This window comes from Pleurodeles waltl, chromosome 3_1 (genome assembly GCF_031143425.1).
Source record: "Pleurodeles waltl isolate 20211129_DDA chromosome 3_1, aPleWal1.hap1.20221129, whole genome shotgun sequence".
NCBI classification, from domain to species: Eukaryota; Metazoa; Chordata; class Amphibia; order Caudata; family Salamandridae; genus Pleurodeles; species Pleurodeles waltl.
This window is the reverse complement of record NC_090440.1, coordinates 995192205-995219664: the sequence shown is the minus strand read 5'-3', so window position 1 is coordinate 995219664 and position 27460 is coordinate 995192205. Positions and strand designations below refer to the sequence as shown.

Sequence of the window (27460 nt, the reverse complement as noted above, 5' to 3'; positions counted from 1 at the left end):
GGCAGTAGGCCTACTTCTAGCATTTTTCTTTTTTTGAGGAACAGTTAGGGCAAATGCTGTATTAATATAGTCCTAGTAATTTATGGCTGCAGTATCTTGATCTTAATGCACCACAGGTTGAGACTTGGCCTGGGTCTCCAAAAAATGCTACTGAATCTGTCTTATTCCAAACTTTACACTTAAGATGCTGCTGTCCACTCTTTCATGGATTGGTTCTTTTTATGTTTTGGAAAGTAAACAATATAGCTTTATGATCTGTCCACGTCAAAGGTAAACAGTATTTATTGTTTAACTCCTTATGGTTAGAAAAATGGCTTGTGTGTGGCCTGCTGCGTGCGTGGAATTCAAACGTATCACTACCCAGACAACTGAAATAGTGCAGATAAGCAGGATTCTCTCACATCTTGCCGAACTGATTAAGTGGTCGTGTTATATAAATAATAAGGGCATTTTATATTTCAGTAATTGTTTAATGGGACATGTGTTTGTTGCTCCATTCAAGTATTTCAAGATTAATGTGTATATGTCTTAAGGATACAAGCCAATTATTACCATTCAGTGGACCTTTACTAATAGTCATAAGCAGTAAATGGTTCTGCCCACACTTGGAACTTTTGAACAATTTTACTAAACATATAGAACAATGTTTCACTATGACAAATTTGTCTTCTATACATGTATTTATACAGACTATTTGCACTTTGCTGCTTTCACTGGATGGCTTTTTACTGCTTTTAGGATATTTTATGACTACAGGTCAGATGATTACTTTTATGATCTGAATAAATATATTGATGTTGAGGTAGCCCAAACACCCCACCCCCTGTTAGCACAGCGGACCTTTTTAACTGATGTCTTTGTTGCAAGGTATTGGTTGAGAGAACCTCTCCAACCCCCACAATTGCACATTGTCATCATTACTTTGAGCTTTGTTTTAAATTTGCTGCTATGCTTTTCATGTCATTTGTCCGATTTGACTTCGTTCCTATTTTATGCTCTCATTTTACATGCACTTTATATGTTTCCTATGCACTTTTATGGTAGTTTTTGACCGAATTAAAAAATAAAAATCAATATCGAACAATGTTTTTTTTTTTTTTTCCGCACTTTGTAGCAAAAATATATTTGTCGCAAAAATATATTTTTGGTAGCCTATCTATAGACTATACTGCCCTAATTTCATGTATTTTTCTATTAAGTAAATCCTGAGCTATGTAAGTCACTAAAGAAGCATGGGTAACAAAACTAAAAATTTCCCAACTCTTTTAAAGAGAAAATTATAGAAATAGGAATAATGTAGCTAGTTAAGCTGCAGCCTTTAAAGGACAATTAGTCCAATTTACAGAAAATGTTAATATATGCCCTCCACAACCCAGAATACATATGCCTATAGACATAATTTACTGGATGCAATCTCAACCTTTATAATACTGTATTCACAATGTATGGTAGATGGTTTGAACTAAAACAATGTATGCAGATCAGTTACACAATCACATGTATGGAATTGATTGTAGCTATAAACGACTACATTAGTATTGACCACGATTTAACATTTTTCGGAGAATTTGAAATCTACGAACACCCCTGGCCTTAAAACCAAAAGTCAGGATAAAGGAAAAGAAGTGGTGTAACCAAAAAGCATTAAATTACCTCCCCAGGTCGTATCTTAATGAAGAAGCTGCTTCTTTTGTAGGATATCTTCAGCACTTTTGGCCATGGAAAGCGGTTTATCCTCAGTTTATCTTTGTAGACCAATAATCCGCTGGAACAAACTCCCAAGATAATGTCAACTCCCTCCAAATCCTGAAAATGCAAGGGTGAGAACATTAATCAACTAAGAACTCAAGCCCTGCTCTGTTTATCTTTTCAATTATGTGAAGGCATTAAGCAAAACGTTCTCCAACCACTTAATAGTCCCCAATAGCAGAATAAGCAATTTTAACTTCACCCATATACGACGAAAGAAAAAAAAAAAATCAACTAACAGACTGCCCCAAAAAGAGGGGTAACAATTACATAAGCAAAAGAAAGGGACAGTACACACCCAATACACAATTATGAAACATGAAACCCACAACCCCTCCAAATAGTGTCACCGTCCACAGGAGTCTAGCCACCAGGATGCACCATATTACTATAGACAATAATAGCACTAGTGATCAATTAACCACTTTTCAGGTTGACACTCCACTCAGGCCGTAAAAAAACAAAAACAAAAACACACCTCAGACCGACTGCTCCTTTAATAACACATCACTTGCCTTTCTGTTCTGCACCCTATGGTCCTGAGAGGCTATTGTGCCTGAAATCTGCATTGTGGCATGCACCCAATGATCATTGGAGGCCTGAACCCTACCTCCGTGACTCTTAATCTTGAGTCTGGGGCTACTGGGGGTCCACAAAGCATACCCAAAAGGTTTGTGGCCACTTGGAAAATTAAATAATGTTAGCAGATACATAAGGTTTATATAAATAAAGAAGCAAAATGTTAAATTGAAAACTGTGAATGAATTTTTTGTATCCTGAGATTGATTCGTGAGAGCTGTGCAAGTGCATCAAACAGATTATAGTATGACTATGAGTGGCCTCAATTGGATTTAGACCAAATCCAACCTTTCGACTAAAATTCAAAGTTTTTTTTTTTTACATCTGTTTGTGAATTAAATCAAATATTTAATCATTTGTGAATCTGTTTGATGGAATGTTCGCTTCTGTATTTTTAGTGTACTGTTTTGTGGTTCAAATCATCGAAAATTCTTAGGTTGGGCTCCCTGACATCCAGTAGTGACTCAGTGGGTTCTCCGGAATACAATAAAAATTCAGTGGTGGTCCCCAGTCTCCAGTAACGATTAAGTGGCTGTCCACAGAAGACAAACTCTACATCATTTCTTCAGTGACTGAGGATAGTTAGAAAACACTGTGCCCAAAATGTATTGAAAGTATTTTTTCTTCAAGCAATGATGACAGTGTGTGGCTTGTATGCTTTGAAATTTCATGGAATTATTTTCTTGAAGTGACTGGCAGCTGTGCCTGTGCATGTCATAATGCATGCCGCCCTTCATGCACATAATTTAGTTAAGTGAAAGGTCAACATCAGAGGCCACTAGGCCTTCTGACGTTCCATCTCTCTATCCAGACACTAATCAGGCTGGCTCCTGTGTGTCACCTATAAGGCCAGGATGTCGACATTTCATCTCCTGTGGCCCAAGTACCTCTGTGATCAATGCCTGTGGCTCGGTTTCCAGTGTGTAGCACGGGTGACACAGTGAAACAACAGGACGCTCAAGTACGGGAGTGCAATAACCTCAAACACTTGCAATCTGGTGCTGCACTTGGCATGACTTACCTGTTATGCAGGTAAGTAAAGAGCTCCGTTCAGTTAAAAAAATAATCTAATGTACGCAGTCAGGTAATACAATTCATGTCATGAATATATATTTAATAAAAAATAACAGCAATAACTTTTTCTAAAAGAAAAACACTGCTTGGACAATTTATTCAGATTTTTACATCTGCAGCTTGACCAGCAAAAGTAAGTCCTGACTGTTTGACAACTCGGTCTCTTCGAAGACAAACTACTTCCTTGGCATTTCAGCGGTACTGCAGTAGTAGCTACATTGTTGTTTTTTTTGTTTGTTTTTTAAACATAAGTTGCCTATGGGATGCACAAGCCCTGAGAACCTGCCTTAAAAACAGGACTGCATCATGCGGTTCAAAAATTGAAAGTAATGGAATCTAATCTTGTATCAATTCTGCACAATATTGAGCAGACATCTGCCTCATGTTATCTATTGTCATGCTGAAAAAAAAAAAATTTGCAAGCTCCATCTGGCCACTGTGGCTTAAAACATAGTTAGCAACTTTGCTGAGGTGGCTTACTAACAGACACAGGAGGCTGCTGATTTCCACAACATCTAGAAAAGGCTTCAATGGTTGTTCTTGAAAGCAGTGAAACTCCTAGTGTATTTTCATAATTTAAAGGTCTAGCCTCATTCTTTGCATCTTGTTGTCTCCGTAAATTCCAAAGAGATGGGACTGCTAAATGAAGACCTATACATTTCTGGTAGACTTGAGAAGACAAAAGTAAAATCTATCTTTGATGACCAGCTCACAGACAGCTCATAGCAGTAATCATGTGTTAAAACATCTGCAGTGTTTTTATGTACTAATAATTAAACCCTCTTTTATTTATAATTTCATGAAAATTATTTTTCTCTTCACAAACTGGTGCCTTGACTGCAAGCTAAAAGTGTCTGAAGAGATAGAAGCTCTCACAATAATGCGTAATGCATATGCAATTCTTCTGCTTAAAATTTTGTCTGGTGCTATCGGAGTTGAGCCTAAAGCCTTCTACTGGCTCTTCATTGCTGAAACAACTAGAGAATGAGGCTGGTGAGTGCTACACAGAAACTGAGCATCTGAGTCTAAAGGTTAATAATGCTGTTGTATTGCCCTGTACGTCCACCTGGATAAGGAAATGTTATTCCTAATCCTCTATCATTGTCATTCTCTTTACATGCACAATAGAATCCCTGTAACTCTTTGAGATAACATTTTTCTCATGTAAAAACATGAAATAAAAGAAAAGGCAACACCATCTTGTGTCCCTTTTAAATGTTCTTGGTTCAAAAAACAATAACTAGTCAAATTAAAACTAGAAAGCATTTAGCCGAATACACTACTGTTTTGAAAAGCAAAAACTAAAGCAGAAAGATAGCCTCTACTGGGATGTGTACACTCAGTGCCAACTGACCCTGCACCTTCAAGAATTCCAAACGCCAGCAGCCTTCTCGTTATGTAGCTCCTCTGGAAGGACTGAAGAACCTTTCCTCTCATCCTTTTGGGAAAATGGGAGGTGGGTGTTATGCTTATAGATTCGGAGTGACTACTTATGCCAGCCAATTAGGATTACAAGTAAGGTTTCCATCTGTGTTATTGGATGCACTTATACCCGTAAACAGTATATTAGAGAAGCAAGCTAAATGTAACATGTTGTAGCTGTCCAGTATGAAATTTATGATTGTAATAAAATACATGAATGGAGGACTATTTATCATCTTTCTTCCCTTTTTTTTCTCAGCAGCTGTATCAAAGTTCACTCATTTAACAGTAACAAAACTACATTTCCCAAATCCTAAGGGAAAAGTACACTACAAAGTAGCAGCCCCCACCAATTATTTGTCTCTGTCCACTAGAAGCCTCTGCACATACTCCTTTCTTTGCAAGTAGTTTTTTCAAACAACCACCATCTCACTGTTTATTATTCTGATGTGCACCTACAAGAATGCAAAGTAGACATAGATACCCTGTTCTTACAAAACCATGTTTACACCAGGAACTGCAATCTCACAATTTTGATTTAAAATTCAACAAAACACATTACTCAAACCATCAAAGAGTACAATAATTTACTCACACACAAAACAATGATATTCGTGAAGGAACAAATTACGTTGGGTCCAGAGGCAATGATTAAGCATTTTTAAAGCCTGCTTACCACCAGTGACGCCACCTCTGATACTGGCTCGATTCTGAAGATCAATCTGTGCCTTATGTCTTCCAGGAACCCTTTGAATGAAAACACTTCAGAAACCATAGAAGTCCTCACCGAATGGGTGACAAAAACTTACCACATTAATGCCAACCCTACTGCATAATCCATTTTACTTAATGCTCTTTCTGGTGGAAACTGTATATGACCTAAGATTCCTTACCTTATGAAGATTTCCCAGGCATCAGACTAGATCTGGAAAGCAGTACCAAGTATGCCAGTAGGTGGCTTCCTGCAGATTTGCGCTGACATATTTATGTTCCATAAGTGGTGAGCCAAGCCACATGTAAGCACCACTTATGCGTGCTGAAGGCAGTTGCTTTCTTACGCCGTCCACACCCTCAGATTCAGAGCCCTTCGGCAAACTGGCATGAACAATGTATAAATCTCTAGACCGGGTCCTTTTTACATTGAAAACAGTCCTGTTCAAGGAACATGGTGGTGGAAGGGTCAGCGAGGAATCTGCGTTAGATAGAGCATCCACCAGAAGGAAAATGTTACTTACCTTGTAATCATCTGTTTATGGCATGTAGTGTCGTAGATTCACATAGTGTGCATACTCCTGCCATCTAGTGATGGCCTTGGATGTGTGCAAGTTGTTTTTCGTCCAAGAATTCATCTTGAGTCTTGTGGTACTGTGACTCCACCTTTTGCTTGCTATGCTCATGGTCAAAGGTTCCATTATTATATTGTTTTCCGCGCGACCGGTGAGGATGAAACTGGTGCAAATTGGTGCAGGAGAGGGAAAGAGACCATGCAAGAGAAGAAGGAATGAGAGCTGCAGCAGCCACAAGTGTCCAGGGAGGAGGGTGGGCGCATGTGAATCTACAGCACTAGATGCTACGAACAGATGCTCATGGGGTAACATTGTCCATCCAAGACCTGCAACTGTAGATACACCTGCTGTGCACAGACTGTAATGCAGCCCTCCTCTACGTGGTGGCAAGCCTGTGGATGTTTCAGAAGACTGGAAAAGGGTACGAAGTGCAGCCTGACAAAACATTAGCTTGTTGACGACTAATTATTTCTACACATTAGTGTTTAGTGAAAGTATTTGGTCTACACTAAGTAGCTGCTATGGGTATGCTCCCTAGGAAGATCACAGATGCCCCTTTCTTCCTAGCAGAGTGGGAAGGAGGAGCAGGCAAAACCCATTTAGCTTCTGCGCAACACTTTTGGATGCATTGAACTATCCATCTGGCTATTCTTGTTTTTGTTAAGGCCTTCCCGTACACAGTTCAGTAAAAGTGACAAACAGTTGTTGATTTTTCTGGAAGGGCTTCTTCCTATCCACATAGTAAATTAAGGCTCATTAGATGTCCAAGTTATTAAAAGCTCTTTCTGAAAGCGAGTCAGGTTGACAATTGAAAACTTGGTATTCTATACACTGGGTAAGGTGGAAAGGAGAGACCACTTTAGGAGGAAATTTAGGCTTGGCGCACATGACAACCATATCTCCATGAACCTGAAGGAAAGGTTCTTGTAGGGTTAAGGTTTGGAGCTCACGGACACCTCTCAATGATGTGATAGTCACCAGGAAACCTACTTTCCAAAAGAGAAATTGTTGACTGAAGGGGCCAAACGGGGGGACCCATAAGTCTTGTGAGGACAATGTTAAGATTCCATGCCAGGGCCGGGAGGACCCGAGAAGGAATGACTCTTTTGAGTCCATCCATAAAAAGTTTTAACGGCTGGAATCCGGAGGAGACATGTTGCCTATTCTGCAAATAAGTAGCCACTGCTACCAAATGAAGATGAATGGAAGTAAAGGCTAGTCCACACGTTTGGAGATGTGGTTGATAATAATGTATTGTACACTGGCTGCTAAGAGGTCAATCTGGGTTTGAAAGGCAGTAACAGACAAACCATTGCAAATATCCCTGACCAGTTCATCCACAGTGCAGTGTTCATGGACCGTGGGTGTGAGAATCTGGAGGCCAAGTTTGGGCATTTTGCATTTTCTGCTGTGGTGAAGAGGACCACGTTCGGAGATCCCCAGTGCTGGAAGTACCAAAGGAAGACTCCCTGGTGAAGTTCCCACTCTTGGACTTGTTGTAACCTGATGAGGAGGTCAGCAAAGTTGTGGTCGCCTCCCTGGAAGTACTCTACCATCAGATGGATACTGTGGTGGAGAGTCCAACACTGGATGGATCGAGTTAGCTGCGAAAGAAAAGGAGAGCGAGTGCTGTCCTTCTTCTATATGTAGTATATGGCTGTCATGTCTGTCCAGACAAGGACTACCTTGCCCAATATGTGGGGAAGGAAGGCCTTGAGGGCTAGATGGACAGGTAACAGCTCCGTGTGGTTGATGTGGAGATCCCTATGACTGACATCCCACTGACTTACAACAGTCAGGTTTTGTAGATGCACCCCTCACCCAGCAAGAAATTTGCTTGTTGTAATGGTAATCTGCAGAATCGGGTCGAGAAAAGGCTGCCTATGCAACAAATTGTTGGTATCCCACAACTGCAGAGAGCGGCGGCTCATCAACACTGGATCTTCATCTGACTCTCTGCCTGGACCACTGATGCGATAAGCATTCATGCAATGGACGCATGTGTAATCTAGCATGGTGTAATATGGCCATGCAGGAAGCCATCATGCCTAGGAGGCACATGACTGTCCTAACTGCGACCTGTTGATTTGGCTGTAAAAGAGGCAGCAAAGCATTAAAGGACTGGTCGTTGCCGGATTGGGATAGGTTGTGCCACCCTCTGCTCTGAGGATGGCTTCCAGATAGCATTGGATTTGAAGGGCCTGGAGATGGGACTTTATAGCATTGATGGTAAAGCCCAGTTCATGAAAGAGGTCTACAGTGGTTACCATGTGCGCACAGCACTGCTGTTGCGTTGCGCTCTTTACCAGCTAATCATCTTGACATGGAAATACATGGATGCCTGTCTTCACAGGTGCACAGCTACTACTGCAAGGCATTTTGTAAAAACATGAGGTGAGGTAGTGACTCTGAAGGGTAGCACTTTGAACTGGTTGTGTTTGGCACTTGCCACAAACTGGAGGTAGTGCTGATGCACTGGATGAATCGAGATGTGAAATTTGGCATCTCAGATTGCATGCAGTTATCAAGTCGTCTAGCTGTAAGAGTGGACTCTCATTTCTGAAGAGAGAACATGTGGAAGTGTTTTGACAGGATGTTTTCGTTTGGGGGCCTGAGGTCCAGAATAAGCCTGAGGGACCCATCCTTCTTCAGAATGAGGAAGTAGAGGGAATACACCCCTGAGCCCTGTAGGTATTGTGGCACAGTCTCAATGGTCCCTTTGATAAGGATGCTTGTCACCTCTTGATAAAGCGTTGGTGTTCAGAGGAAAGTACGCTTGCAGGATGGCATGTTGGGTGTTATGGAGGTGACCTCCAGGCAATAATTGTGCTAGTCTGAGGTGGTGTGTTGCCATGTGGAGAAGAACATCTGGAGTCATACCCCAACAGGTGTTATACGGTTGGGGCGTGAGAAAGCCTCCTCGTCAGTGGCTGAAGGCTCAGGATGATGTTCGTCTCAACATCCTGGGTCCCAACGAAGTTTGAGGTATCTGGTCCTGCATGACATCTCGAGTCGACGGGCCCACCGGTCTCGAACAGTCTTGTTTGACCAGAAGGACAGGCATGCATTGAAAGAGGCCTCCTCATGTTGAGGAGAGAGTAAAAGATTACAGACCTGGTGGAGATCACCCAAAGGATACTTTGCACAACACTGAGGGCAATATCGAAAGGGCATTTTTTCCATCACAGGCAAAGAATGTCGAGAGTGGATTGAATGGAAGAAAAAGCGGCCCAGATGGTTGAAGCCCCACTGGGGTTGGAGTTGGCTTGACAACTGTCCTGTGCGAAACCGTATGCATCAACCCAATACTGAAGAAGGGGAAATGGGACTGAATATAATAACGACGGACGGAGAGAAACCACAAAGACCGAATTGAAAGAACACCATGATGGTGTCGCTCCAGAGCATGGGATCACACATCCGAACCCGGGAGCGGAAAGTAAACAGTCCAACAATAGAGCCAATGACCATGTGCATTGTAAGCAAGATGTGGAGTTACAGTATTTCACAACTTAGAAAGGATTCTTCAAAGAAAAACAAGTTGCACACATCTGGTTCGAACACTAGATGGCAGGAGTATGCAGAGCATGTGAATCTACAGCTACTCATGCCTCCAACAGAGCATTACCAAAGGTAATTAACTTATTCTTCTGATGGACACTTCTAAGAACAGATTGTGAATATATAGCATAGCAATACCTCCCCAGGTAAAGGGTCTGAACTGGTTGAAACCACAAAGACCTTAAGGACAGAGCAGGCAAACTGGTGATGTACCATACTGTTGAGGGAGTAGTGCTTTATGAACATGTGTACAGGCATCAACTAACTGCCTGACAAGTATCCAGGACCAGCAATGTGGGTGCCAATGGAGAGGTGGCATCTTTGGCTCCAGTGGAATGAGTTTGTAGGCCTTCTTTAGGTTGCTTTTTGTCAACGTGTAGCAGATCTTGATGGAGAACACAATCCATCTAGAGATGGTCTGCATCTTCTCTGCTTTGCCCTATTGCCCCAGACAACCCACAAGCATCTAATTTCCACTAGATGCTCCTTGGTGCCATCTAGGTAAAAGTAGAGTGCTCCCTTGTGGTCCAAGCGGTGAATTTCCTCTTTCTCTTTCGAGGAATGAGCTGAACCAAAGAATGCCGGAAGGGTGCTACCCTGTTTGAAGTGAAAAGGTGTAAGACCGTCTGCAAGGAAAGGAGACATAACATACGACTGTGCATTGGCTCTAAGACAGTACACATTAAAAAGGTCAGAACCAAATTTACGTTCAACTGAGACATCACAAACAGCTTTTGTGGAAACTTCTGTTTTCAACTGGACCCAGCTGGACAACACATGCTGTCCTTGCTGCCACAAACCCACGAAGAACACAACCCCTCCCACAGCAGGACTTGAAGTTAGGGATGCCGCACTGACAGGGTACATTGGATGTGTCACACATGGCTGGGACACACTGGCACAACACGCATATCGCACACGTCATTGTGGTGTCAGTATTCATTGACAAATGACTCCTGGCACCACAATGACAGTGCGTTCACACTTGTTAACAGTATCCATATAGGGACATTGCAAGGGGACCTGTACTGGTAGGTATGTGCCATCGGTTGTGTATGTGAGTGTGTATGTGTGTGGATTGGCTTGTTGAAGTGGAGGGAGCTGGAGTGGGTGGTTTGGTTGTGTCTGTATATGTGCCACTTGCATTTGAGATCAATGTTGTGTATGTGTTGACGTGTGACAGATTCAGGTGAATAATATGATGTGTGTAGTGCTTTTGCTTGAATTTGTTGGTGTAGTTGAGTGTGTAGTTGTTGTGGTTGTGCCGTGAGCGGGTACAGTGTCAATGGTGAATATATGTTGTGTCATGGATGTAGCTCAATGTGTGTTTTTGGTATGTACTTGTGTAATGTTGGAATTGTAAGTTAGAGATGATGGTATGTATGTGGTGTGTTGTGTGCAGTTCAGGGGGACACATATGGCTAAGGGACAGGGTATCAGTTACCTCTCTTCCATAGACCCTGCAATTGTACAAAGTCCACTGGGAGCCACCGCTGTTTCCCTCCATCAGCAATCCCTTGCCAGTCCACCGCTTGCAGAGCTGTAACATCTAAATATGGCGGGAGGAACACCACAGACTTGACAATCTTTTCGGGTCAGCAACCAAAGCGGCTTTGTAGTAACACCATCAAAATCTAAATCAGGCACAGATTCGGCTTTCTCACCGGACAGGTGAGAGTGATTAAATGAAATGTCCATTAGGAATCCTTGGACATACTCGGAGAAGCCTGCAGGCCTCATCTAGGCTTGGCGCTTAAGTACCATACTTGTACTAATTGCCTGACCTAAACAGTCGGTCGTGTCTAAGCCGGAGCAGATTACAAATTCACCTGTATTGTGGCCATCGTGGATTGTTTCGGTCAGGGACGCCTGGAGGTCATCAAGAACTGCTGGTAAAACCTGAACCACTGTGTCCCACGGGACATGAGAGACATGGCCTGAAAGTCAGCCGGTAGTTTGAGACCGCAGAGCGAAGCTAATTTAGGAAAAGATGGGCTTGTTAAAGAACTCTGCTCTTTAAGACTTGCAATCAGATGGGGTGGTGGGAACGCATTAGGATTTACCTTATTGGTGGACATTTTCACGGCCAACCTCTATAGCGAGGGGTGCTGTGTAAGGAAGCCAGGATCATCTGGTGCTGGTCAATGGAACTGAGTTACCTTCCTCTTGACTGGTGGGTATGGGCTTGGTTTTGCTCAAGTGCTCAAAAAAGTACAGTGAGGGTTTTGTTACAGGGCAATAGAGGTTCGCTAGGTACTCAATCAGGCTGTAGTACCCCTGCAAGAACATTTGTCTTCACCTATATAGTAGATAGTTGTAGGTGAAGTGCTTTGGCCGATTTCTAAATAAGCAACGAAGAAGGAACTTTCTTTGGCGACAAGGCTGGGAGGAGAAACGAGACCAGTATCTGGAGAAATTTCCAGGCCACGGCATCTTGCAGTTCCTCATACCAATTGGTCTCATCATACTGAGAGACAAAGTAATCACCTTCATCAGAATTGTCATTGCTCAAGTCCGAAATGCTGAAAAGGTTGTGTAAAGTCTGAGGCCTACTGTGTGTTAAGGGCAAGAGACCATAATCTGAATTGTCGCTGACAGACTGTGCTCCGGTGGGATAAGGACGCAGGCTCGGTCGAGGTGGATTCTGCTCAAAGTCAGAAAGCACAATGATTTTCGAATCTTCCTCCAGCATTGCCAATTGAAGGAACAGATGCAGCTGGAGGTGCCAGAACCGAAGTTGGAGCTGAAACCAAAGCAAGTTCGAGGTACACAGACTGTGTCAAGGGTGGACCCGTCGGCATTAGTCTGAATGGAGGCCTCCGTGGCCTTGGGGCCCAAAGGCATGTTAGAGACAACTAGTTAAGTGCCAAAAATGTGCACCATAACCTCCCTAAAGGCCTCCATTTGCTGCAAAATCACAGACAGACAAGGAAATTTGAGGTGAAAGGGCACAAGGCTCAAAATTGGCTCCTAAGGAGATTGTGAAGGAGACTGGGTTGCACACTGATGTCCTCATGCCCTAGGGTATGTTGACAAAGGCTTGTGGTCCTGTATCAGATGCACCTGGGTGCAATTGTCTCAGGCCCTGACCCCAGGCAACTCGTAAGGGTCAGTCACAAACATATGTTTGTGACAGTCCCTGCTGAGTTCAAACCCTGTTGTCTTAGGTGGAGACATTTCCCTTGCACACTGGGTAAAGATAGCCCTGAAAAGAAAAAAAAATCTTGAAAAGGTTAAGGAGTAGCCCCGGATCCAGGTTTGAAGGCACAGAAAGAATGAAACTGATGACAGCGTGCATGGGTGTTACGTGCATGTGGCTCAAAGCATCACTTAAAAAAAAAAAAGAAAGACTTTGGCACAGAGCCGCACAATGCTGCCTACCTTCGCACAGGGACAGTGAAGTGTCTATCAGAAACACCTGACCATACCCACTTTCAGTGTTTCCTAAAATCCTTTATATGGAATTGACCTAGTATTGGATTTGCTCCTTGTGGCAAAACTAAACGTCACTGCGTCTGATGTAAACATACTACCTAAGGAATGCAAGACTCTGACGTCACTCATCTGCAAGACACTAAACACAACAGCATCAATTCTTCCCTGGATAAAAACTTGTTATCCTGCCAAGAATGCAACAGACTCAGAACCTTATTAGCATCCCAGATGGTACAATACCTATGCTCCGGGGCATACAGATAGAAGAATTCTGCTCATCAACTTACAAGCATACCTAGGTTCTTTGACCTGCATCTATCACACTGGGAACTGATCAGCTGAAATCATAGACCAAACGGTGTTCACTGTCCTATAAGTCAATACTGCTTCCACCAATTACAGAACATGCACCACTTCTCTCCCGAATGGATCCAGATTCCTCTGATACACCCACGCAATCTCATTCAAGGAGACAGGTATCCCATAACGGTACCCTCTGCCCATGTCTGTTGGATGAGACCAGCAGCGACGTCTGAAAGCCCCTTTCATCTTTTAACGCCCCCTGTAATACTCCACTCCATCAGCTTCAAGGATCTATCCAAGACCCACAGGTGTGGTCCTCCGGATAGAGGGAAACACGTACTACTGGAAAAAACCCACGACAGCTCCAGTATTGCCTGGAACCATGCTTGCAATCTCAATTTCAGAGTCACCAGAATCAAATCCACCAACTGGAATCCCCTCTGTGCCAATACTCTAGCTAAAATGGCAAAAGCAGGACCTCAAAGTTCCTGCCAGTTTAGCAAGAATGTGTGGCACCCTTGTACTTGGATCCCGTTTCCAGCTGAAATACTCCGGCAACTTGTTGTTCAACCAGAACAAAAGAGATCCGTCTCCAAGGGACAAAATTTCTGCCTCAGTCATGAAGACTCTGTGATCCAGCATCCAGTCGTCTGCATCCTAAATGAACCCAGAATTCCAGTCAAACACCAAGTTCTGTTGACCAGGAACCCAAAAAACACTCTGCAATAACAGATATGATGCTTCCGGCAAAATTGCCAGAAGTCCTTGGCCATTTCTGCTAATCTCTTGGAGTAAGCATCCCTTAGTCAGCTGATATATATGACTGCAGACAAGCTTGCCTGTCTTCACAAGGCTACTGCATGACACTCTGAACCTTACCAGAGATCTGATGGCAAAAAATATAGCTAGCAGTTCCAGAAAATTAATGTGGCGATCCATTTTATTGGTCTACCTTACAACTATCGAAATATCTACACACCCGGCTTCCCAAACCCAAAGACTGGCATCCGACTCAACCATAAAGTCCAGACTGATACAAAAGCTGACCTGCCATTCCAGTCACCACTAGATCTTTGTCCTGGCCTCCTGTGACAGAGTCACCAACTTTAAATATGTTACTGCTCGACAAAATGTATAGGCTTAAAACATCCATGGTGCCTTGTAGAGGAGGAAGTACAGACAAATAGCGTGAATGGATGATGATAAAAGTCCTAAGATCTGGGCCAACTGCCTCAGTGAAAGTTGTTGGTCCCTCCCAGTGGCATTTCTCAAGTCTGTCTTGATCCCAGTTGTGTTTTTCAATGGAGGCTCAGATTGCTTGATACAGAGCCTATCACAAAACCCAGGAAGGTCACAGATTGACTCAGGACCAGTTACAACTTCTGACTACAAAACATAGAACCTAAAACAATACAATAGTTGTGTAGTGAAAAGTATGTTAACCAAAATAATTTGCCAAACATCAATAAGCAGTCCAAGTCCTACATAACAGTGATATTCACTTAACTTCGAGGTGCGCAGCAAAGAGAGGAGGAGGAGGTGCCTGTAGAGAGTCTTATTGTGGACAATGACAGATTGGTAGACTGTTGCAACGTTTTTGTTTTGAGAAAAGTAGTTTTGTTAATGTTGATCAAGGATGGCATCAGATGGTGAGAAATAAATTACAGAAAGGTGACGTGTAACAGTCTCCCCCATGTCCAACAGAATAATACTCTACACCGGGGAAAGTATCCAGAGACACAGGCAAAGGAATATGCTTTAGAAGAAGCAAATAATTTACACAGAGAAGCCTGACCCAATAGGGTATGTGTTCTGAAGTCAGTCATTACAATACTACTTGGCAAATGTATACACTACGCCCCATATTGCTGTTCTGCAAATGCCTGGGAAAAAAAAAACTTATCCTCATATCATCTATAGATTGCTTTACTGAGAGCAGAATGGGCCTTAGGAATAGCTGCTAAAGGTCTATTAGCCAATTAGTTGCATGTGGTAATGCAATATAGTATCCAATTAGCTACGTGCTAGAAATGGCCCTTCCTGCAAGGTTAACAGCAAACATTTTGCCTTCCTCCTCTTATTTTACTGACCTTTTTGTTGGCTTTAGGACTCTGGGCACTCTACCGCTGCTAATCAGTGCTGAAGTGCATTTGCCCTCTCCCCTAAAACTTGGTATGAATGGCTTACACCTGTGTGGTATTTTTAATTTAAATGTAAGTATCCTGTAAAATGGTATACCATACACCCAGGGCCTGTAAATTAAATGCTATTAGTAGGCCTGCAGTGTAGATTTCACCACCCACAGAAGTAGCCTTTCAAACTTGTCTTGGGCCTTCCACTGCAGTGCTTGTGTGTGCAGTTTACTGCCACCTTGACTTGGCATTTCAAACTACTTACCAAGACCTAAACTCCCCTTTTCGTGCACCTAAGTCACCCCTAAGGTAGGCCCTAGGAAGCCATATGGGTAGGGAATGGTAGGACATGCACTTTTATGCTTTACAGGCCTTAGTAGTGACAAACAGCCTGGTTTGCTTTTCACTACTGTGAGGGCTGCTCTTCACATATGTTAGCATTGGGAACTCCCCCTTCCATACTTTTAAGTGGTAATTTCTGATCTGAGAGCAGCAGTGTTGACATGTTTGGTATTTTTGGAATGGTAGTGAGAAATTCTGCTTTCTGATGTAGTTGGATTTTACATTACTATTTTAACAATGCTACTTCTAGAAAGTGTGCATTTCTATGTTCTTATAATTCTAGTGCTTTGCAGCCTGACTTCAATCCACATCTATGGCGGAGTGACAGTTACACTTTGTGCATACTGTCCAGACAGCCACAACACAGGAACGGCTGAGTTTGACAGAAGAGGCATCTTCATTCATCTGCATATTGACAGTCTTCTTGGGATGGGAGAGGTTGCTTTATGCCTTACACGTCAATAGGCTGCGTCCTGCCCTTACACAAAAGCCTGATTTTCCCCCTACTGATGTCTGGAACCAGGGCTGAGCTGACAGGGGTTGCATTACACTTGAAATGGTTTCTTTGAGGTCCCTCCTCTGCTCTGATCCATTGTTTTGAGAGCACGTTTGGAACTGGCCCCGAACCTCTGTTAGGACTGCTGCACTGCTCAAATGACTCATCTGGACTGCTCTTCTGCTGCTGCCCTGCTGCCTGCTATATGCTGGGTGCCATATAGGACTCACTGGATTGCTTTCCTGCTTGTTGCTCTGCTGCCAGCTGCTCCCTGGCCCTGTTGAGCCCAGGCACTGCAGGTAGTACCGGGGGGAACGGTCACCTACTCAGCTGGGCTGGCCTGTGTTATTCAAGGGCTGCTGGCCTGGTCATGTAATCTCAGGGCCCCAAAAGATTAACTGGAGGCACCTCTGCTGTGGGACCATACCTTAGGGGGCCCGGCAGCAGCATGCTAATTGGGGAGCCGTGATTGCCTTCTCCTCACTATAGATTCCTCAGGTCAGAGCAGGGCGAGCGCTGCTTCACTGTACTAGATGATGAGTATTGAGCGCTTCTAGTTTTCAGACACAGTGACTGGTGTCGTCCGACCCCCCCGCAAAGGAAATTGCGACATGCTGCAGGTCTGAACAGGGTGTCATGCTGATGCACTCGCCACCCTGCAAGCATCGTCGCTGGAAAGAAGCCACCAGGCTGTTACTGGGCAGCACTGCAGTGCCTTGAGCCCTGCTGATCTGTGTGACAGAGGCAGTCACCTCAGAGCACTAAAGCAGTCGGCCTCCTCTCCTGTCCTGAGGGATTCCTCGCCAATAAGGTACTATATGGCGTGAAGTCGCACTCACCTTGGAGCGGAGGAGCCGGGTACCATCCCTGAGGCCGCTGCTGTTCCTACCAGAGTCTTCCTCTAGCGAAGCTCTGGGGTAATGAGTGCCCAGGGACATTGTATAGCCATCCCATGTTGTCTTCTCAGGTGGCCTGGCTTCATTTCCACCCATGTGAGACACGGCCCAGTGATTACCCGGAAAGCTGTTCTGTGTTGTAGCAGCTGCACCGCATGTTTACTGCAGCTGTCCTTTTGACCTACTCAGCATGTGGGGAGACCCAGAGAGGACTCCCCCCACCAAACCCTACAGAGGGTGTAGGGGATCATACCTTGGGGAACACTTCTTTGTCGAATAAGGATTATGGCGGTGGCCCTCGGCCGAGGCTCTACCCCCATCGCCGCTAGAGACTGGTGGAAGCTGTGAATTACCATAGTCCATATAGTAGATGCGCAGGTACTCCTGAGCCTCACAATATGTGCCGGATCAGCATACAAAGTTTGGGAAGAGTCCAGGTGTGCTGGGCACTATGATTGTAGAGTAATATTTGGGGAGTTGAATGCTCACAGTGATACCTGGTGATTCAAATGTTTTTCTCTAACCAAACTGCCGCATTTTATGCCCTACTGATACTATGATGTGTACTGTTGTAATGCCTACACTGTCAGGATAACGAGTACTCTCTCAGTGGTTGCACAATATGTGCAGTTGTTACAATTTGTGTCGTTTTGGTCTTATGAGACACACAAAATGGAGAAACCTATTTCCATATAATCCTGTGAGGAGTCGTCTTTGTGGTGTACTTATTGTGTTACTGATGTGAGTGAGCTGCACAAATACACATTGCCTCTGGGGATAAGCCTGATTACTCGGTGAGCAGATGCTATCTTTGGTGTGTAACTTACCTGCCCTGACTAGAGTGGTGGGTTCTGCCTGACTTAGGTGCTTCCCCTAGCCAAGCAGAAACTCCATTTCTAATACTATGGTTGTTTAGTAGATGCCTTACTAGTTCTGAGAACACTCCGGGTTAAAAATAAGTGTTTATACTACATGGTTTTTCTGACTAGCTCATATTTTGGCTCTGTTTTCAAACCCTCTGTTTGTAAAGATATTTCTGCAAGGGAGGGATGGTTTGAAAAGCAATTTGGAAGGTTAACAGATTTAATTAATAAAAACGAAGGATGGTTATATAGCGTGTACCACCATCTCATGTAGGTAAATTTGTGCTAACTGGAAAGACGGACCAGGTAGTAGAGAAAATATTCAAAAAGAGGTGCTGAGAATGGTCAGGTATTCAACACCTTGTAGAACTGTAGACAATATGGGATAGGCCTCAGATTCAAAAGCAGTGAACTGCACTGCAATGATACCTGGTAAAAAAAAAAAAAAGTGTTCCACCTTATCTGGTTATGTTTTTCTAACATGAGGGAAAACCAGGTAACCTGGGCACATCGCGTAGAGAAGACAGGAAAATATTGGGTAAATGAAGTGTGAAGTAATTGGGGAATTCCAAAATAAGGCTCCACCATATGCAAGTCTGAATCTCAGTCACTTTTCCTAAGTATGTTATAGCTACAAGGTAATCTACTTAACATGACAAGTGCTGTGGATCGACTTAGTGAATGGGTTCAAATTAAGTCCATTAATTTGGACAGGACAATGCTGTGCTCCAATGAAGAAGGCAATCTACTTAGGGGACAAATGTTCCTCAGCCATTCCAGGAAATCCTTAATCAAAGTAACTTTTCCAATAAGAGCGATGGTAACAGAATACTCTTTTATGAAAGGGAACAAAAAGGAAAACCTTTTCCAAACAAAGTAAGCAGTACTGCCTCCTCCTTGCCTGTTTTCATGGCCACCTGCTTCTTAAGATGTTATATGCATAATTTATTTCATGTAAGAGCATTTGCAGAGCAAGTCAAAGGAGGTTACAGTTTCTCATTATGTTAAATACAGGTGTGCACAAGAGCGAGGTGGTGAAGCTCATATGCAGGTTGGGATGCGGATTGCCCGACACACAATCCAGACTGCACAAAGTCTCATGTGAGGGTGACAAAACAGAAGAAGCAGGTACCACCATTGCCTTAGCCAGTATGGATCAATCGCAATCACTGTCAAATTTCATTGTATCAACTTGACAACGTTGGAGAGCAAGGGAATCTGAGGAAAAATGTAAGCAAATGTCATGAACCAGTCTATTAAAAGGCCATTTCCCATGGATCTGGGAACTAGAATCAAAGGTGCGGCATTCTGCATTTCTTCCTGTAACAAACAGGTTGATTTGAGAAGTGCCTCTGCAAAGGTCTATGTCATACAAACTGTGCTTACCATGACAGGAAGGGACCCATGAAAGGGCATGTCCATCAAGGTAGATCGGACAGCTCCCGAGAAGTCAGTGGAGTGCATCTAATCGCGTTGTCAGATGGTGACACTGATCGCAATGGCTCGGCCCAAAGAATCTGTGGCATCCAGACCGCAAAGTGTGGAAAATCTGGCTATGTCCTGGCCGTCTCCTGTGGCCTAGGAAACAATGATGCGAGCCTCCTCCAAAACAAAGTACACGACCTGACTCAACAAGTCCCATAACGCACAGCTATAGTGACTGTGTGGGCTAGAGGTATTAATGGATCGCAAGGCAAGACTTGTGGTAGAGCAAACCCTGCGACCAAAGGTGTCAATGTGTTTTGACTCCATGTGCAACGGAGTGGAGGGAAACAAGGGCCATTTGTACGAACACTTTTTCCCATAGACACAGGATGTGGAAAAACCTTTTCTACATCTGGCCCCAAGTTAGGTTGCACCCTGCTAGCCAAAGCCTGCGCAACTAAACTCTCAGAGGAGGGGTGCTGAGAGAGGAAGGCCAGGTCCCCTGGTGCAGGATGGTGGTATCTGGCAATCCGTTGATTGATGGAGGAAATGAGTGAGGCTTGGTACAGGTCTCCAAGAGGGTATCAGTTAGATCCTCATTAAACAGGAGGAGAGGCTCAGAAGCAGTATTCCCAGGGTGGAGGACTTCGGTCAATAAATTTGTTTTGACTTCCTGATGGGAACTGAAGACACAGAATATCCTGGGCTCAGCGCACTACCACAGCGAAGGATGCAGAGATGTGTGTGGCCAGACCTGGAGGAGAGTACTCCACACTACATTAGGACACAACTATACACTGGCTTCACAAAGCTCATCATACCAGCTGTCTCCCAGATTGAATTGGTAAATGTCATCAATATATGTGCCATCATTGAAACCTGTGCCAAAAATGGCATCAATGAAGCATTCCCTGCTTGGGGCAAAGGAACTGTGCCAGAGTCAGTGGCGGAATAAGTGGCATCAAGCCTGACGCCCAACTGGGTCCGCATGGCACTGGCTCAGCATGGGACAAAGGCACTGGTTGGTCTATTAACACCATTAAAGTCAGCATTGGCATCAGAGAGGGCGTGTCCCACCATGGGGGATAGTGGCAGTAGTGCCATAGGTGCTATGCTCATCACAGATCAAGAGGGATCAAATGGCACCGGGAGAGGTCCTTCTGGCTCAGTCCTAGTTGTGAGGCCTCTCGGCTCCATGGCACAAAAATGTGCTCAGGAGGGAGTCAGCTGTGCAAACAAGAGCATCATAACGTCCTGAAATTCATGAAGTTGAGCAGGAGTCACCCTGGCCCTGGGTAACACAGGCTGACATGGAGCAGAGGCAGACTCCTGGATGAGCGATTACCCCGTGCCCTCTCAGGGGACTTGAGGGCCCGTTTAGATCACTACTTCTATGACCTCAACAATAACTTCTCCCCTGGTCACTTTCCGGAATGAGACAGGAAATTGCCCCAAACCTGCAACTTTGAACAATGCATCCTCCCCATATGCCAGGCAACAAACAACTTCACCTTCCGTTCCAGGGTGCATCCGGGTGCAGTCACTGCAGGTCGTGGTGTTTTGGGATGACCTCAGGCAGAACAAGTGGGGGAATCAGAGACAGACATCTATGTGCAACAGTCTACACAAGGCTTAAACCCTGAAGATTTGGAGGCACTGTCCCTTGCACAATTGATATTTTTTCCCCCAAAAAAGGCCTTAAAAAGTCAAGGAGCAATTGTCTTGAAGAGCCCAGGAGTAGCTCTGGGTCCGTGTCTGCTGGCGCAGAAAGAAAGGAACTGATTTCAGCGTGCATTGGTGGAGCCTATATAGGCCTGCACATGTCAAATCCAGCACGGATATTGTGGATGTGGATCCAAAGGCTCCCTTCTGCCACGCAGAAGCTGCTTCAATGTTTTCAGATCCAGGCTGACACCTAAGGGGATAATCTAAGGTGAGGGTTCTCATGTTAGTAATCTCTATCATGACAATGGATTTAAACATCCTAATGCAGTAGCTCTTCATCTTTAGGAGTACTGATAATGAATGCGGACTAAAGAAGATCCAGAAAAGGGCATTTTATTTTCATCTGTGCTTCAAGAGATAAAGGCATGAGCCTCAACCAGGAGGACTGCCTCATTAAGAAATTATGGCATATACCAAGAACAGGACAACCAGATGAGTCTTTAGCTGGGCATATCATTTGATCAAATGTGTTTATCTGTTCCTGTTAATACTATCTCTGGGTAAATGAGTCATCCAAAGAGTTTCACAGTTCTCTGCTGTAACACCCTTACACAGTAGCTGAGGTTGCAGGTCTCAAACTGCAGCTGAAAGAGTGCTTATTTACCTCCCACTGCGTCAATACTTGTACTTTTGTTTTCATGTGGAGCACAGGAGGCTGAGTCAGAAGAAAATCAGCACCTTTCCAGCACAGAAGCCACCAGAAAACCACACACAGTTACTCTCACAGGAAGACAAGAATAGCGAGAGTGAGGCACCTTTTAATTGATAGGTTGGGGACATCTCTTTTCTTTTCCCTTTTAGGCTGCTGCAAAGGTCGAGGCACAGTTTGAGCCAGAGCAGCCAACGTAATTGGTGGGAAAGGTGATGACAATGCTGATGGAGGAAATCTTGACCTGCACTCTTTGGGCATGGGTGTGTGAAAGAGAATCTTGCACTACTACACAGGCAGTTTTGATTAAGTCTGAGTAGAATTGCACGGCTGCTACGCGTAGTATATCCTGTGTATGGGAGGGTGTCGGAGTATACATGTGAGGGATGATCTTCCACTGCTGCTGCCTGCATTACACAGTGTGAGAGAAGCTTGCACTTCTGATACTCCATCAAATGTGCATTGCTGCTACATGTCATGGCCTGGCAGTGTAAAAGGATGTGCACACATGAAATGTTTTTCCAAAGCTGCCTCCTTTCTGCTTTTTGTTTGATTACTGCCTTGCGGTAGCGGAGGAGATTCCATGTGCGTGTGAGAATCTTGCACTACAAACTGTTCCTCTGGGGTTTGTGCGAGGAAAGACTGCACTGCTGCAACATGCTGTAAATCATGTGAGAGTGTTCGTGAACATGTGTGGGAAGTGATCTTCTATTGCTTCTCAATGCATTATGCAGCTGGAGGGGCCGAGATGATGCTCTTGTGCCTAGGCTGTACGAGAGTGTGTGTATGACGCACTGCTGTCAAGCGTTAAACCATGGGTCTGTGACTGAGTGTTCCTGCGTGGGGGACGGACTTCCACTGTTGCTGCTCTATTTTGACAGTTTGTAATTCCTGCTGCTGAATTTTGGGGCGCACATAGATTTTATTTTGCTGCCGTGCATGTCCGGTCTATTCTGTATGCCGAGTCCTAATACCCTTGTGGCATCTGTTCAGTTTGTCTTACTGAATTTCAAGAGCACCCTCTTAGCACAGAAAGAGAAAACGATTGGCATTGCCAGCCCAGGTTTTAAAGCTACTTGTGCAAGTACAAGGACTGATTCACAAAATAGTATGCAGCAATTTGCATACTTTCCTCGAAGAGCTTTTTTCGCTACCTCTTTATAATTACCTTTATGTTTCAGAGGTGAGGACAGACTTTTCGTGTGTGTTGGTACATTTTTGATGATCCCTGGTAACAAAGATCAATGGTTGTGTCTGATTGCTGTGGAGGAAGACATAACTGGGGTCGTATTAAGGAATTTGTCAAAAGGCCTAGCAATCTCAAAGGAAATATGGCTTTGGAAGCCTCACCCATCATAGTGCCCCGACTTTGTTCTTACGAGGGTCAAGATAGAGCGATGAGAAATAAAAATCAATTAGAAAATTCGAAAATATTTGTGCCCGACATTCTGCAGATAAGAAAGTAAGACATAATGTACCCACATACTCTAACTAGCTGACTGCTGTTACCTTAGCTTGATGCAGGTCAACGCCATACATAGAGAGCTTTTTGGCATTTTCCAGAAATTCAAGGTCTGCTTGTGCTGGAGTCATCGACCTTAAAGGAAAAGGAAACAAAATCTAAATACAACTAGAACAACTGCAGGAAGTTGAAATTAACCAAACAATTTGCAACGTTTAGAAAAAGGTCTCTTCTTTTGTTATAAAGCACACATTCATTATGTTTTAATTCATTTCTTGATATTGATACGTCATTGTTCCATGCATTAAAACGGGGGAGAACATTTACTCGAACTTCACAATGTTTCGTCCCTTTTAGCAGATATTCTCTCTGCCCTATTAAATCTGGAGGAGATTAAATAAGAAAATGCATTCCAGTTAATAACTCCTTCGTAACTACAACAGTCCTTCAAAGGAGAAGCAATGCATTTCAGGATTAAAAAATACATTTGCATTAAAAGCCTATCAACTTTACAAACGAATTATTGCACCCAAACAGAAAATTTGAAATATTCCTTTCTTCAGTATTTTCACTTTTCAAGCTCCTTTCCAGTTTTTAACTTGTAGCAAGGAGCAAATTAAGCTCAATTACGACCACTACGAACCATATTCACCACTCTTCATTCTAAGCGGTTTCCTCAAGCTTGCGCTTAGTCTCCCATAGTTCACAAAAGCAGATAGTAAGAATATGTTGTAGGATGAGTGGAGGGAGACAGTACACGGAAAAAATAGTAGCACTTACCATAAAAATAGATTAATTTGCTCTGACTAGCCTCGATTTTGGGAACACAATAGCAAACTGTCAAATCCTGTGCAATAAATACAGCACACGCTAGCTTACACGTTATTTTGTCAAGGCAACTCTTATACTATGTGCCAGACCCTGTTGCAGCATGCGGGAATTAAAATTTACAGTAGGTGTCTAGTGTAGCCCAGGTGGCTTCCCAGCAGATTTCCCAGCCTTGGAGAAGACCCCGATAGAAGCACTTTGACTCAGAGGAGATGCCCAATAAAAGGCCTAGGCTAGGAACTCTTCTAAAAACAGCATTGGGTGCTGCAGGTTGCTTATCCATTTGGCGACAGATGTATTTCCCATAAAACAGATGCAGAGATCTTCTGAAGTCCCTACCTCGTTTGGTCGATACATTAGGGGCTTGTTAAATAGCAACACACAGCCTTACTAGAGTGAACTTTAGAAAAAATCTCTCCATGGAAATTTGCGATGGGCTTCTAATCTGCGCATGATCTGTACTTGTTTCTCCAAGAAAAAGAATGTGTCAGAAGCAAAACCTAAGAAGTGCAAAAAGGAATTACTCACAAATACAACACCAGCGGGGATAGCTTTGTTTCAAAGATAAAGAGGATACTTTCACAGGTTACTATTAACTCAAAGGTCTGAGCATGGGACCTACCAAAATTAGTGTGAAACTCCACTGAGCAACAGGCTTTCATACTTGGGGAAATATGTAGTTCAACCAATGTCGTGGTTTATTATGTTGATATAAAGTAAAATAAAACTAACTGCCAGCAGCAGCAGAACTAACCACAAACCTAAACGGCTGTTCCTTTGGGCAATAAATAGCAGCTCAGACATGCACTCTACATTGTTGGACATTAACAACCATAAAGAAGACACCCAACAGATAATATCACTGTAAGCTGACTGAAAAGCAAAGCAATCAAGAGCCTTATGCTTGCAGTAAAAATACACTTGCCTAACCTATAACTGTCTATAATGCTCTTGTAATTTATTACTGAACAGGTACCAAGAACTGTGAGAGGCGGTAATAGGACATTCGCTTTACGAAACAGAAAATCTAGGTAAATAACTGGCCTGAAAATGAGGTGTCAATCAAATAGAGAAGCGGAATTAAGGGTACATTTGGAAGGGAAGTGAATGACTGTACCCAGTTGACCATGTTTAGTTTCTTACCTTTGCTCTGCTGTTTCGTGACTGTTTTATTAACGTAAGTATTAAAGTTTTACCTGGCAGGTAGAAAGGAAGGGAATCTCACTCTGAGATGTGGTGAAGATGTATGCCAAAGTCCCTACACCTCTCTTTCGTTATCCTTGATGATGGAGTCACATTGCAAATAAGATTATTTTTGTTCACAGTTTTTTAGGTTGGGTTACAGGGGCTCAGATATTGGGAGACACATGTGGACAATGCACAGTTGGTTTGGACATGCAGTACCCCCTCTGTTTCACATCAACTTTGCAATACCTAAGATGTACTTAGATTCAAATTGTGCATACTGGGGCTTGCGGCATTCTTTCGGTCTCTGCAGGATTGTGTTGTATTGCATATATATTTGAGAAACATCAGCGCTATTATAAGGATCTCTTGGTGTCCATCCACACTTGGATGGATTTTTAGGTTTCTATCGGGTCCCTTTTGCATGGATGGGTGTCCTCAAAATGGACTATGTCTTTTTTCGTGAGCTTAGAACTCATGCATGTATTTGGGAGTGGAAGTGATACAGATATATGTTTTTATATCTGCAGATATATATGTGTGTGTCTATATATAGATATACATGTTTGTCTATATATAGATATATATATGTGTGTGTGGGGGGGTGGGGGAAGCTATTGGTCGAATAGCCATGTCGTTTTCTGAAGGTCAGGAGGTCCTTTGTCTGGCGTAGTTGGAGCGGAAAGGAGTTCCAAGTTTTGGCGGCGAGGTAAGAGAAGGATCTTCCTCCGGTGGTGGTGCGGTGAATGCGGGGGACGGAGGTGAGGGCGAGGCTGGCAGAGTGGAGCGGAGCTGGCGGGTGGGGGTTTGGAAGGTGAGTCTGTCATTGAGGTAGGCTGGACCTGTGTTGTGGAGGGCTTTGTGTGCATGGGTGAGTAGTTTGAAGGTAATCCTCTTCGATACGGGTAGCCAGTGTACCTCTCTGAGGGGGGCAGAGATGTGGTTGCGGCATGGGACGTCAAGGATGAGTCAGGCGGAGGCGTTTTGGATACATTGCATTTTCTTTTGTAGTTTGCCCGTGGTTCCTGCATAGAGTGCGTTGCCGAAGTCCAGTCGGCTGGTGACTAGGGTGTGGGTGACTGTTTTTCTGGTTTCAACAGGAATCCACTTGAAGATCTTGCGGAGCATGTGGAGGGTGTTGTAGCAGGAAGAGGAGACTGCGTTGACCTGCTGAGTCATGCTGAGTGCTGAGTCAAGAATGATGATCAGGTTCCGTACTTGAGTGGTAGGGGTGGGGGCGGTTCTGAGGGAGGTAGGCCACCAGGAGTCGTTCCAGGCAGAGAGGTTGCTGCCGAGGATGAGGACCTCTGTTTTGTCTATGTTTAGCTTGAGGCGGCTTGATTCCATCCAGTTGGCAATGGCATGAAGTCCCTTGTGGAGGTTGTTTCTTGCTGTTGTGGGGTCTTTCATGAGGGAGATGATCAGCTGGGTGTCGTCTGCGTAGGATACTATGTTGATGTGGTGGGATCGTGCGATGTTGGCAAGGGGAGCCATGTAAATGTTGAAAAGTGTTGGGTTGAGGGAGGATCCCTGAGGGACGCCACAGATGGTTTTGGAGGATTCGGACAGGTAGGGCGGAAGGCGGACTCTCTGGGTTCTGCCGGAGAGGAAAGAGGAGATCCAGTCGAGGGCCTTGCCGTGGGTCCCGGTGTTGTGGTGTCGTGCTCGAAGGGTGTGGTGACAGACGGTGTCGAAAGCTGGGGAAAGGTCCAGGAGGATGAGCGCTGCGGTTTCGCCTTTGTCGAGTATGGTCCTGATGTCATCTGTGGCAGCAATGAGTGCGGTCTCCGTGCTGTGGTTCTTGCGAAATCCGGATTGGGAGGTATCGAGCGCTTTGCTGTCTTCCGGGTAGCGGGAAAGCTGGCTGTTCACGATTTTTTCCAATGACCTTCGCTGGGAAGGGGAGGAGGAAGATAGGCCGGTAGTTAATGGGGTTATCTGAATCTGCTTTGGGTTTCCTTAACAGGGCGTTGACGTCGGTGTGTTTTCATCTCTCAAAGGTGGCTGTCTCGAAGGAGCTGTTGATGATTGCGCAGAGGTGGGGTGTG

At 44.1% G+C, this 27460-nt stretch overlaps 1 protein-coding gene across 14 annotated transcripts in view; it reads right to left on the bottom strand.

Moving 5' to 3' along the window:
* The window catches only part of EPB41 (erythrocyte membrane protein band 4.1), a 698787-nt gene that overhangs the window by 301147 nt on the left and 370180 nt on the right, over positions 1–27460 (bottom strand). For all 14 annotated transcript variants that reach the window (XM_069224160.1, XM_069224170.1, XM_069224159.1 and 11 more), the window contains 2 exons: positions 23447–23534; positions 1654–1806 (listed from right to left, as the gene is read on the bottom strand). In XM_069224160.1, coding sequence (XP_069080261.1) covers positions 1654–1806; positions 23447–23534 — 241 coding nt within the window. The remainder of the gene's footprint in view (positions 1–1653; positions 1807–23446; positions 23535–27460) is intronic.